This window comes from Myotis brandtii, unplaced genomic scaffold (genome assembly GCF_000412655.1).
Source record: "Myotis brandtii unplaced genomic scaffold, ASM41265v1 scaffold431, whole genome shotgun sequence".
Lineage (NCBI taxonomy): Eukaryota > Metazoa > Chordata > Mammalia > Chiroptera > Vespertilionidae > Myotis > Myotis brandtii.
In genome coordinates, this window is record NW_005366486.1 from 833,141 (window position 1) to 846,271 (window position 13,131).

Sequence of the window (13,131 nt, forward strand, 5' to 3'; positions counted from 1 at the left end):
TGTTTTTTATTTCTTCTTTGATCTCTTTGGTAACCCAGTCATTATTTAATGACATGCTATTTAGCCTCCAGGTGCTTGATTTTTTTTTATTGTAATTGATTTCTAATTTTAGGCCATTGTGAACTGAGAAGATGGTTGATGTGATTTTTATCTTCTTGAACTTGAAGAGACTTTGCCTGTGTCCCAATATGTGGTTTACCTTTAAAAATGTCCCTGTGCACTGGAGAAGAATGTACATTCCATTGCTTTCAGGTGAAATGTTCTGAAGATGTCAACCAATTCCATATGATCTAGTGAGTCATTTAGGATTGCAGTTTCTTTGTTGATTCTTTCTCTAGATGATTTATCCAGTGATGTCAATGGGGTATTAAAATTCCCTACTATGATTGCATTGCTGTTGATCTCAACCTTAATATCTTCGAGAAGTTTATGTATTTTGGTGCTCCTTTGGATTTGGTGCTCCTTTGGGGGCATATATGTTTACCAGAGTTATATCCTCTTGTTGAATTGCTCCCTTTTGTATTATGAAGTGGCCCTCCTTATCTCTTGTTATGGCCTTCACTTTGAGGTCTATTTTGTCAGACATAAATATTGCTACCCTAGCTTTTTTATTCATTTCTGTTTGTCTGAAAAGAATTTTTTTTCATCCCTTCATTTTCAGTCTGTGTGAATCCCTTGTTCTGAGGTGGGTCTCTTGTAGACAGCATATATATGGGTCATGTTTTCTTATCCATTCAGCCACCCTATGTCTTTTGATTGGATCATTTAATCAATTTACATTTAAAGTTATTATTGATAAATACTTGTTTGTAGCCATATTTATTCTTTATGCCTGTGTTCCTTCTTCCCTTTCTATTTCTTCTTTTTATAGTAGTACCTTTTGCATTTATTGCATTGCTGACTTGGTGGTAGTAAACACCCTTAGCCTTTTTTTGTCTATGAAGCTCTTGATTTCCCCTTCAATTTTGAATGATAAGCTTGCTGATAGAGTATTATTGGATTCAGTCCCTTGCTTTGCATCACTTTGTATACTTCATTCCATTCCCTTCTGGCCTGATGTGTTTCTGTTGAGAAAACATTTGATAGTCTGGGAAATCCCTTGTAGGTAACTTTCTGTCTGGTAACTTTCCGTCTCTCTCTTCCAGCCCTTAAGATTCTCTCATTGTCATTAACATTTGCCATTGTAATTATGATGTGTCTTGGTGTGGGTCTTTTTGGGTTCATCTTGTTTGTGACCCCCATGTTTGTGTAACCTTTTTGTTCCTCAAGCGAGGGAAGTTTTCTGTCATTATTTCTAAAAATTGGGTTTCTAATTATTGCTCCTCTTCTTGTCCTTTTGACACCCCTATTATACAGATGTTGCTTTGTTTCATGTTATTCCAAAGCTCCTTTAAACTGTCCTCCTGCTTTCTAATTTTTTTTTATCCAATTGCCATTCTGATTTGGTGTTTTTTTCTATCCTGTCTTCTAACTTGTTGATTTGATCCTCTGCTTCTTCTAGTCTACTGTTGAAACCTTCCATTGTGTTTTCTATTGCTGCTATATCACTCTTGATTTTTACATATGTTGGTGAATTTCTGATCTAGATGGTTTAACATCTTTATGACCATTACTCTGAATTCTTTCTCTGACATATTGCTTCCCTACATTTCATTAGTTCCTTTTTTTTTTTGGCAATTCCTCCTTTCCTTTGGGGATTGTTTCTTTGTTTCCTCATTTTTGCTGTCTCTTTCTGGTCCTGGGCACCCTGCTTGGGGTCTGAGAAGTTGAAGCCCCTAGCAGTCTAATGGTCCTGGATTCGCTAGTCCAGAGGCTGGGTCTGTCTTGAGTTTCACACCTTTGTTGTCTGTGCTCTGAGTTTTATCCCCTTCTCCCATGGCTCTGGTCCCTCAGTTGTCTGCTTCAGATACTCTGGATCGGCTGGGGCACATGCACAGTTCTTCTGGTGTAACTCACTGTGAGGGCCCAAAGCCCTCTGGCATGCAATTCATTGTGTGGCCACACTTGCAGCGTGGTCCTGTGACCTGTGGCTGGGTCCACTGGGTTGCACTGGCAGATCTGTCCTGGGCCAGGGTGGAGCGTGTACCAGCTGATACCTCTGTCTGGGCAGGTGTGGAGGGTGCACCTGGACTGGGGATGGGGCAGGGCAGGGGTACCCCTGGCTTGTACTCACAGCACGGGGACTTGAAGTGCAGAATCCTAGGACACCGGTTCTGGAGTCTGGAGAGAAGGCATAGCTCAGGACGGCCCTCTGGTATGCACTCACTATAGACATCTGGAAACCACGGGGTGGTGCCGCACTGTTCACTGCCGGGACATGGTGGCGGATTTACGTGAGTTATGGCTGGCAAGCAGCTCCCTGCACCAGTCTGGGTGTGGTGTCCGAGGTCAGTCTGGAGATTGGTGTGGCTGTGTTCCTGGCCTCCTTTGCTCCCCTATACATGATGGCATGGGCTCTGCACTAAAGCCACCCTGGCCTGGGAGTGCCTGCTGCAGTAGCAGGGGCTCCCTATCTAGGAGAGCCCAATCTGCCAGTCGCCAGGAATCCTGTGATATCTAACTCTCCCTCACTCGCCACACACACACCACACATGTCCACACATGCCCCTCTCACTTCTTTACTCTGTCATACTCTCTCCCTCCCTGCCATTCTTTCGGCCACCATGTTCCCAAGTCTCAGTTTTCTCTTTGACCAAAAGTCCCACCCTTTGCCTGGCTAGCTAGTCAAGCTACATCACTCTGCCAAAGCCTGAGTCATGCTCCAGGTCCAGGAAATCTCAGCTCACAGCCCTCATTGATCACCCCTCCTTCAAACGATGTAAAATGGCTCTTGTGTTTTCTGTAATCTCAGTACTCATACTTAATCTATTTTATCTTGAATTATTTCCAGTTGTTTCATTTAATAATATTTAGGCACTGTGTCTAGACACCTTAGATGTTTGTGTGTGTGTGTGTGTGTGTGTGTGTGCATTCAGTAGATTCTCATTATTTGTAGATTCTGTATTTGTGAATTCATCTACCCCCTAAATTTATTTTCACTCCCCAAAATCAACATTTGCTGACGAAATTTTTATATACCTCATCATTTATCTTTTAAAAAATAAGTTAAATATTTTTGAAACCTCCAAAGCACCTTCATGAGCAGTTTGAAAACCTGTTCTTGTTTTCCTCTTAGGCTAGTATTCTTTTCTAAGTAGATTATATAAGTGCCTAGAGGTTAAGGAACATATCTCTTTTGCTTCTGTATTTGCAAATGATCTAGTTTAGTGCTGAATATAAAGGAGTTGCAATCATTCATAATTCCTTTAGCCCAGCCGTGGGCAAACTATGGCCCGCGGGCCAGATCCGGCCATTTGAAATGAATAAAACTAAAAAAAAAAAGACCGTACCCTTTTATGTAATGATGTTTACTTTGAATTTATATTAGTTCACACAAACACTCCATCCATGCTTTTGTTACAGCCCTCCGGTACAGTTTAAGAACCCATTGTGGCCCTTGAGTCAAAAAGTTTGCCCACCCCTGCTTTAGCCCATGGTTGTCAGCCAGCTGTATTTAGACAAGGATTTCTGCAGCATTGTGGTGAAAATCAGCGTAATGAAGTTTGGTAGCATCAGGGTCCGGATGTACCTACAAAATGGATGACATTTTTTTTCATATCATATTCTCTTGACATTTCTTTCTTCCCTTGAAAACAAGAGCCAGTGGTGAGGCTCAAATTAACATTTCTCAGCTTCCAAAAAAGCTGCCAGGGACAAGGTTGAGTGAGGTGCTTCCAGCAGGGAGGTAAGACAAGATAACCACATTTTCTGTCTGCCTCAAGGCTGTACTACGTATCCTGAAGTGCTAGGAAAGGGAAAGGGATGAAGGGGTCCTTAAGAGCTGTATCATTATTGAGCCAAAGGAACTCATTGGTTTCCACATAGAATTCTGAATTCTAAGAATTCACTATCATATCAATTTTTCTCAAATATTTCCCTTAGGTTAATTAAATGGCTTTATGTCCAATGAATTTAATGATTCTTTTTTGAGGAGCTCAGCTGTTCAGAAATCAAGGGATGAAGATTGATTTATTTATGCCCAGTTTAAAGCACAGCTGAGTTCCGTGGTGCAGATAGAAATGGATTAACCGCAGGGCTCCAAGGCTTTGTTGGCTGGGCCACTTCTCCGGCTGGGCAGAGGATGTGCATATTCAGAGGTGGCTTGCACCTTCCAGGATTCATTAAAAAACGTTTACTTGATTACTGATGTAAGCACCACTCAGAATTTCTTTAGAAGAAGAAATCTACCTCAGCCCCAGAAAGAATGCAAAAGCAATAGGGAGATTCCATAATGGCCATCCGTAGACTCCTGCTTATTTGTCAGCGGGGATTATTGCCAACAAGAATTCTCTGTTGCTTCAGGAAACGCTGTCAGAAGATGAAAGAAAACACAAAGAAGCTTTGGAAGATCTTCACATGGCAGTCGATGAAGACTCGAGGAGCGAAAGCAGCAGTGCGGACGAGGGCAAAGAAAAGACCAAACTGCTGTTGGAAAGACTGAAAGCTCTAGAGGTAAGAAATGAGACCATTTTTACACATCTAAAGAAAAATAGTGTTCTGCTTCTTTTATTGGCACTGGTTTTGAATGAGTATAAACATTCCCTTCTCAATTCTCAATTCCCTAGACTAATAGGATCCAGTCTCACCCATTGCGATTTCTCTGTCAGTGATTAGCTGTCATGGTCTGCAGTGCTGACTCGTGGCCTAGTGATGAGATTGCATTGCCTTACAAAGAGTGCACTGGACAATGACTCACTTTAAATTCTGTTCAGCTCTTACACTGGATCAGGTCCCCTAAAATTGAAGGAAGAGGCTGTTCAATATTTCACTTTGTTTACCCAATACCTAATATAATAAATGAATGAGTGAATTGATAAATATCCAATACTATGTAAGGATGATTGTAAAAAAAATATTTTTTTAAGCAGAACCATTATTTCCCCCCCAAAACATGCAGAAGTTCACTGTGTAAAACATGAAAGTAGAGGTGAAGCTTAGCTAAAGGTTGCTTGAGGGAGGTTTTTGAATGATGACAGTCCTCCAATATATGTTTGAAAATGCAGGGCTGTTACTTAATGGCATTTGACTTCACTTCAAGTGTTAATTCCTGAATGTGCATGGCTGTCCTCAAAGAACATTCCAGTTATCAGTTCTTGGTAGGGATTATACAGCTGCTGAAAGGTTCAGTAAAGATGCCTTTTTTCTATAAGTGGGCTCATCTTCTTTTAATGACTTTTCTGTTAGCATGTAGAATTGAGATATACTTACTTTTAAGCAATGACTATGGGTAGCCCATCTCTTCTTAAACTAGGTACAAGGGGCCTTCAGAATCTCTAAAATTTAGTTCTCCCATTGGGTCTGCAGAATTCTGAAAACTTCAGGAGGGTGAAGAAATAAGATTGGAGATGTCTTGTTTTCTATGGTTGGTTTCGGAAATCTTGTCTTGAATCCACCATGTGGTCTTCAGTGGGCATACTACTCTTTTCACTCTAATTTCCTCAGCAATAGTAAAGCAAAATTGTTAAGATTATGGACTTTCAAACGAGATTCCCAGGGTTTGGTTTGAATCCCAGTTGTACTACTTTCTAGTTTTGAAACCTTGGGCAAATGAATTAGGCTCTCTGTGCCTCTGTTTCTTCAACCGCAAACATGCGGCTAATAGAAACTTACCTTACGGGGAAATAATGAGGATGCAATGACTTAATATTTATACAGCTGTGCCTGGCACATGGGCTCTTCTGTCCACCTACTTCAAGCTTCCTGCCATTCTTTAACTCATTTTTTCCTATTTATTTGATACAATGATCAATTAAACAACTATGAATGAAAAACTTCAGCCACTGCACACAGGAGTGCCTGAAGGTAGGTAGGTCAAGCAAATGGTGTCACACAGGGCAGAAGAGAGGGCAGTTCAGGGAACTTCAGCAGCTCCCCTTGGGCGAACGGCCAGGAATCACTCCTTTCTTCCCAAAGGTTCTCGTACTTTTTTCATTTTTAAGATAGTCGCTGTGAACAGTGGGAAAACCTTCTCAAAGGGCACTGAGGTTCTATCTGACAGTTTTTGGAAACTCAGAGCTTTGTCTTCAGGATGACTTCACTGGATTGAACAATGGGGATGATTGGATATTACAAGGTCTTACTTCCCTAGAACCACCTACTTAAATACTTAGTTTTGCTTATGATGGTAAAAAAACACTTCTAGTCTACCTATTTGTCACTGAAAAAACTTTGTGAATAACATTTTGTTTAATCAAATCAAGAGCTATTTAAAAAATTATCTCTGGCGATGCATATTTCTTAAGCCCGTACTGAGGAAAATGGAAGCAGTATTTTTTTTTTGTACTTTCACAGAGATCTTTATACTTTAGGCAACAACGCTTACATCCAGCATTAGTTGGATGTAATGGATGATATTTCTAAGTGCCATTAAGCCCCACAATTTTAATTCACAAATCTATTTTATTTTCTAAGTTAATTTCCTCCAGGCAGAGTGTTACTGCTTGTTTTCTAAAATGCTTTGCTCAACCTTAAGTGTACTCTCTCCTTGCTCCCAAATATCTTACTGTTGTCTATTTGAACATCTAGTAAAAGGAGATCTTCATTAAATATATGTAATATGTGTATATATACACCTATATAATCATACACATATATATGTCTCATCCAATTTTTATATGAATTTCATGTTACTTTACTTTAATTTTTTAAAATTAACTGTATGTGCTTTCTGTATAATCATTTGCATAAGTTAGCAATTATTGTATGAAAATAGAGGATTTGTTCTGAGAGACCACATTCATGGCCAACCACAGAGACCCACACAGATTTATACACTTCAACAAAATGCTACTCTGGAAGATTGCAGGGGCATTAAATAGAATTCTTCAAAATTACTTGGGCAAATTATGATGTTGTACAGCAAAATTTTAGACAACCAAAATAAAATACTTGTCATTGTCGTGTTTTTGAAACAACCATATATGTGTACTCTGACCTCTTGGCATCTGGTGTTGCAGGAGGCACAGAGGAATGGTCTTACGGGTGATGGGGAGCAGCTCACCGTAATTCCTGCTCCCCAAAAAGGTCCCAAGAAGATGTGGAAAAGCAGAGGAGATGCTGAGTTGACTTCTAATAATACCATATTCTTGATTAATATCAGGAAAATATTTTAAAACAACCAAGGTTGAGGAGCCTCTGACTTTGAGAATTAAGTAAATTTATCCAAGTAAAGTATCCCCCTCTGAGGAAAGTGTAGTGCCACCCCTACTCAAGAATGTTCCTTCTTGTGGGCCTTTCTGGGGCTGAATTCCTACTTACACTCAAATTTAAATCCTTCTTTCTTCTTCCCAACCTCATGTAAAACAAAGCTCTCTTTACTCGATTTTTTCCCAAATGCAATCCCACAAAGAATATGTGGTCATAGAAGAATATTCCAAAGGCTAAATGCTTTGAACTTGGTCTTTAGATGGCTCTGTTTTCTCTAAGTCCTTTAGGGCAGGGCATTTCATGCTTGCCCTTCTCAATCCCCAGCCTCCTACCCTAGAGCATGGCCAGCTCTTTCCCACTTGCTCTTTCTCTCTCTCTCAGCCAAGATCCCCATCATTTACTGTGCAGAGATTTTTGGGTTCCTGTATTCCACTCACAGTGTCATTCCATTCCACTTATAGAGCTCAACAAGGTATTTGCTAAAGAAGACATTTACCTTCCAAAAAGAACTGCATTTCACGCTTGCCCTTCTCAATCCCCAATCAGGTGGCCTCCTACCCTAGAGCACGGCCAGCTCTTTCCCACTTGCTCTCTCTCTCTCTCAGCCAAGTTCTCTGTCATTTACTGTGCAGAGATTTTTGGGTTTCTGTATTCCACTCACGGTGTCATTCCATTCCACTCAGAGAGCTCACCAAGGAATTTGCTAAAGAAGACATTTACCTTCCAAAAAGAACTCCAGGGCCAGCAGCCAAAATAATATTAATACACACACATGCACACATATTTTCTTTCTCTTCTTAGCAGTTGTTTTCTCTACTCAGTGTCTTGGTTTCAGTAATTTTCAGTTGTTCATGAAGAAGAGGAGGCCACTTACCCTCATCTCCCAGCAATGACTTCCCCAGGGACTAAATTATGTTCGCTTAGGATCCTGATGTCTGGTGGAGAAACCATTTGGTGCATTTATATTTCCGCCATAAGGGACCCAATGGGCGATATGGATGCCACTTGAACTCATTTTCTATAAGTTTTTAAGCATTAGGTTCTTTTTTTTTTTCTTATTTAGAGTGTCCGGCTGCTATTTCAGAGACGGCTTACTCAGAGTAAAGCTCATCATTTTTAACATGCTGCAGGCCCCATCTATCAAAGGACCACTCCTCCCTTGGACCTCATCCCACAGGGGTCTTTCAGATTTTTACCTCTATGATGGAGTGATTTGACCTTGTGTCTTCCCAGCTCTCTATTCCTGGGCTTGGGCCTCAGGCCCAGGTTTGCTCACAGCATGTTGCTTGAAATACAGGGCTTGCTTGTCTCCAGGTCCCTTTCCTGAATCTCTCTCAGCCCTTTCTCCCTACTCATTGACCAGCTTCATACCTGACTAGAAATCAAGATGAAATCCCCTTACCTCACTCTCAACTCCCATGGCATCTCTGCTTCCTAGACTCTGGCCAAGCGGGAGAAGAGGCCTGAGACCACCTGGGATTTCTCAGGCTCCAGGTAGATGCTGATGTCATGGATACAGCCTCAGGTCAAAAGAACTTGGCTTCTTATAGGGAAAAACTTATTTTGTGCCGAAAAATATGGTCATTAGATGTGCTAAAGTAAATAGCTTTTTCTACTCAGTTTCACCGTCCCGTGAAAGTATGACAATTAAAATGCTAAGTGTAAGCATTTTGGTTAATCAGTAATTACTGTTTAAAATGAGGTAGCTTAAAATAGTAATTCTCAAACCTGGCTGCACATCACAATGACTTGATGAGTTCGTAGTTGATAGATATTTATTTAATACCTTCTATGGGCTAAACACTGTTAGGCACTAGTATTAGAACTCCAACCCCAGTGTGTAGAGTCAGCATACATATTTAATAAAATAATAAATAATAAAACAAAGAAATAAATAGACAATTAAGTGCCTCTGAGTAAGAAAAATTAGCTGATATAATAATAAGAGAGTGGGGATGGAAACAAGAGAGGTATTTACCTCCAATGGCCTCTGATACTGGGCCAGTTGAGTACAATCTATATACTAGTATATAAAAAGCTAAGCAACTGTCCAACCAGCCAACTGTCCGGTAGGTATGATGCACACTGACCACCAGGGGGCAGTTACTCAATGCAGGAGCTGCTGAGCTGCAGTGACTTGGCAGTGGCTGTTCTTAGGTGACGCAACCTGGAACCAGAGAGGAGGGAGCTTGATTCCTTGCGGGGCAGCACAATTCCACCTTCGGCCAAGGGTTATGTTGTTGCTGGGGGACTATCGCCTGGAATCTGTTTTACTGCACACTTGCGTTTGTGTTCCACACCCTGTATGACAGCAACTTTGCAGAGGGCCCTCTCGCACTCTGGGACCTCTCGGGGTATGTCGGAGAGCCAGTTTCAGCCCAATCCCTGCAGGCCAAGCTGAGGGACCCCACCTGCTGGAGAGACCCCACTCACTCCATAGATGCCCTTTGAAGAGAGTGGGGATGGAAACGAGAGGTATTTACCGCCAATGACCTCTGATACTGGGCCAGTTGAGTACAATCTATATACTAGTATATAAAAGGCTAAGCAACTGTCCAACCAGCCAACTGGCCAGTAGGTATGATGCACACTGACTACCAGGGGGCAGACGCTCAATGCAGGAGCTGCTGAGCTGCAGTGACTTGGTAGTGGAGGTTTTCGGGTGACGCAACCTGGAACCAGAGAGGAGGGAGCTCGATTCCTTGCGGGGCTGCACAATTCCACCTTCGGCCGTGGGTTATGTTGTTTCTGGGGCACTATCGCCTGGAATCTGGTTTACTGCACACTTGCGTTTGTGTTCCACACCCTGTATGACAGCAACTTTGCAGAGTGCCCTCTCGCACTCTGGGACCTCTCGGGGTATGTCAGAGAGCCAGTTTTTGCCCGATCCCCACAGGTCAAGTCGAGGGACCCCACCTGCTGGAGGGATCCCGCTCACTCCGCAGATGCTGGGAGGAACTGAGGGAGGTTGGCTCCAGGGCATGTCCGGCCCATCTCGCCCAATCCCACCCCACTGTTCACCTTCTAATTAATTTCTTTCAGTGTGCACGAATCCGTGCACCAGGCCAATAGTAATAAAAGAAACCAATTTTATTTAAAAAATGTCAGCCAGGAGTTGAATTGTGTCCTAGGGAAAATCTGGAGAAAGAACAAGAAGAAACTGCAAGTGTAAAATTCTAGAGATGGTGAAAGCTTGGAAAATTAGAGAAACAGAAATATGAACTTTGTCCTGGGACATATGGTATAAGATTAGAAAATGGAAAGAAGATGAGTTGAGAGAGGTAGATGGGGCCAGACCCTGTAAAGCTTCACAGGCCCCAGTCAAAGACTTTGGAGTAATTATCAGTGTAAAAGGAAGCCATTAGGGAAGTTACATGATCTGACTTGTGCTTTAGAAAGATAATTCTTGCTGCTTATTGAGCTAGCAGAAAGATAGAAGTAGAGGCCAGAACACCAGGTAGGAGGTAGTTTTAGATTTCAAATGAAAGCTATTTGTAGACTGGTCTAGGGTGGTCACCTAGGACTAACAGGAGGGTGAACAACCCTGTGGGTGAGGTACATATGATTATTATCATACCCATTTTAAAGATTAGGAAATTGAGCCCCAGAAAGTTTGGGTAACTTGCCCAAGGTCACATAGTAAATAAGAGAATCAGAATTTGAACCCCAGTTGTATGGTTAAGCTATGCTCTGCTGATAAGAAATGGTCAAGTAAGAATACATTTTAGAAGTGAGACCTGGAATTACTGATGCATTGGATGTGGAATATAAGAAAAAGTGAGAAATCAAGGGTGACTTCTAATTTTTTGGTCTTAGCAATAGTGTGGAGTTGTACCAAATTTCTGGGGGAGATTAGGCTTAGAAGAGAGGTGACTTACAGAAAGGAATCCTATATAATAAAGGCTAGTATGCAAATTGTTCCCTCAACTGGGAGTTCGTCCAGGGGGCGGGGCTGGCCGGCCAACCACCACAGCCCCTTCCCGCAGCTGGGCCTGCCCCCGATTGGCCCTCCCACCCCAATCAGGTTGGGGCCGGCTGGCCAACCTCACACATCCCCTCCCCCCCGCCAGCCCAGCCCAGATCAGGGTGGGCAGGCCAGACCCCACCCATGCATGAATTCGTGCACCAGGCCTCTAGTGTACAATAATCAGGGTGGTTTTTTAGTGCATGTTGAGATACCTATTAAACATTCAAGTGATGATGCGCCATAGGCAGTTTGATATCCAAGGCCAAGGTCAAGGCTAGAGATATGAATTTGAGAGTCATCAGCATATAGATGACAGTCTATGTTGCGGGACTTAATAAGGCCACATCAGTGTAAATGTGGACTCTCAGAGGGCAGAGCACAGACCCCTGGTTGCCCCTCCAGTGGAGGTCTGGCTGAGGAAGAAGAGCCAGCCAATAAGGAATCCTATATAATAAAAGGTTAGTATGCGAATTGTTCCCTCAACCGGGAGTTCGACCAGGAGTTCAACCAGGGAGCGGGGCTGGCCGGCCAACCACCACAGCCCCTTCCCGAAGCTGGCCCTACCCCCGATTGGCCCTCTCACCCCAATCGGGGTGGGGCCGGCTGGCCAACCTCACACATCCCCTTCCCCGGGCCGGCCCGGCCCAGATCAGGGTGGGCAGGCCAGACCCCACCCATGCATGAATTCATGCACCAGGCCATAATCAGGGTGGTTTTTTAGTGCATGTTGAGATACCTATTAAACATTCAAGTGATGATGCGCCATAGGCAGTTTGATATCCAAGGCCAAGGTCAAGGCTAGAGATATGAATTTGAGAGTCATCAGCATATAGATGACAGTCTATGTTGTGGGACTTAATAAGGCCACATCAGTGTAAATGTGGACCTTATGAGGGCAGAGCACAGACCCCTGGTTGCCCCTCCAGTGGAGGTCTGGCTGAGGAAGAAGAGCCAGCCAATGAGACTGGGGAAAAGCAGTTCCTGTGGTAGCAGGGAAATCAGAAAGGTGGAGGCGTCAGAGAAGCCTGCAGAGGAAAGTGCTTCAAAGGCAGCCTTGCAGGATGCTGCTAAGAGAATAAGAAGGATGAAGCACAGAATTCCTCGCTGGCTCAGAAGGAATGGGCCAGCTGAAAGCTTGAGAACAACCATTTCTCTTTGGAATGGGTAAGAAGGTTGGAGACAGCACGTACAGGCAGCAATTTGAGGAGTTTTCCTATGGTTGAACTGATATGGGAAGAGTCATGCTGTTACTGGCAGCCCAAGGACCCCAGAAAAGGTGTTATCAGACAGCCCCCCCGCCCCGAGTCCGAAGGCTGCACCACCTTGGTTCTTGTCCTGCTTGTATAAATGAACTTAAACGAGTGATGCTAGATGATCGCATTGTAATAAAGGCAATTTATTTAAAACTAGAGGCCTGGTGCACGACATTCATGCACTGGGGGGGGGGGGTCCCCCTCAGCCTTCCCTGCGCCCTTTTGCAGTCTGGGAGCCCTCGGGGGATGTCCGACTGACAGCTTGGAAATCTTTAGTGTGCTGTGTTTGCCAGCCGTCAGCCGGCTTCTGGCTGAGTGGTGCTCCCCCTGTGGGAGCACACTGATCACCAGGGGACAGCTCCTGTGTTGAACGTCTGCCCCCTGGTGGTCAGTGTGCATCATAGTAACCGGTTGTTCCACCATTTGGTCAATTTGCATATTACCCTTTTGTTATATAGGATTAAAGCAGGCACATTTATCAAAGAAGGAAGGCAAGCAAATCTATGCATTTGGCTTATGAAGTGCAGGTGGGCTCACAGCTAATCTGAAGAGTGAGTTGGGTGGGGATTTGAGGTGTTATATACCCTCCTGTCTATAGGTTTCAGAATTCCTCCCTTGAATATCTCAGTATAGTTGAATTCCCAAGGCCCCTTCCCAGAATTCATG

The 13,131-nt window shown here is 43.3% G+C and overlaps 1 protein-coding gene across 1 annotated transcript in view; it reads left to right on the plus strand.

Annotated features, from left to right (window-relative positions):
• NCKAP5 (NCK-associated protein 5) overlaps positions 1-13,131 on the plus strand; it is an 890,249-nt gene that overhangs the window by 582,329 nt on the left and 294,789 nt on the right. Inside the window, exon 7 of the mRNA XM_014546136.1 lies at positions 4,402-4,551. Coding sequence (XP_014401622.1) covers positions 4,402-4,551 — 150 coding nt within the window. The remainder of the gene's footprint in view (positions 1-4,401; positions 4,552-13,131) is intronic.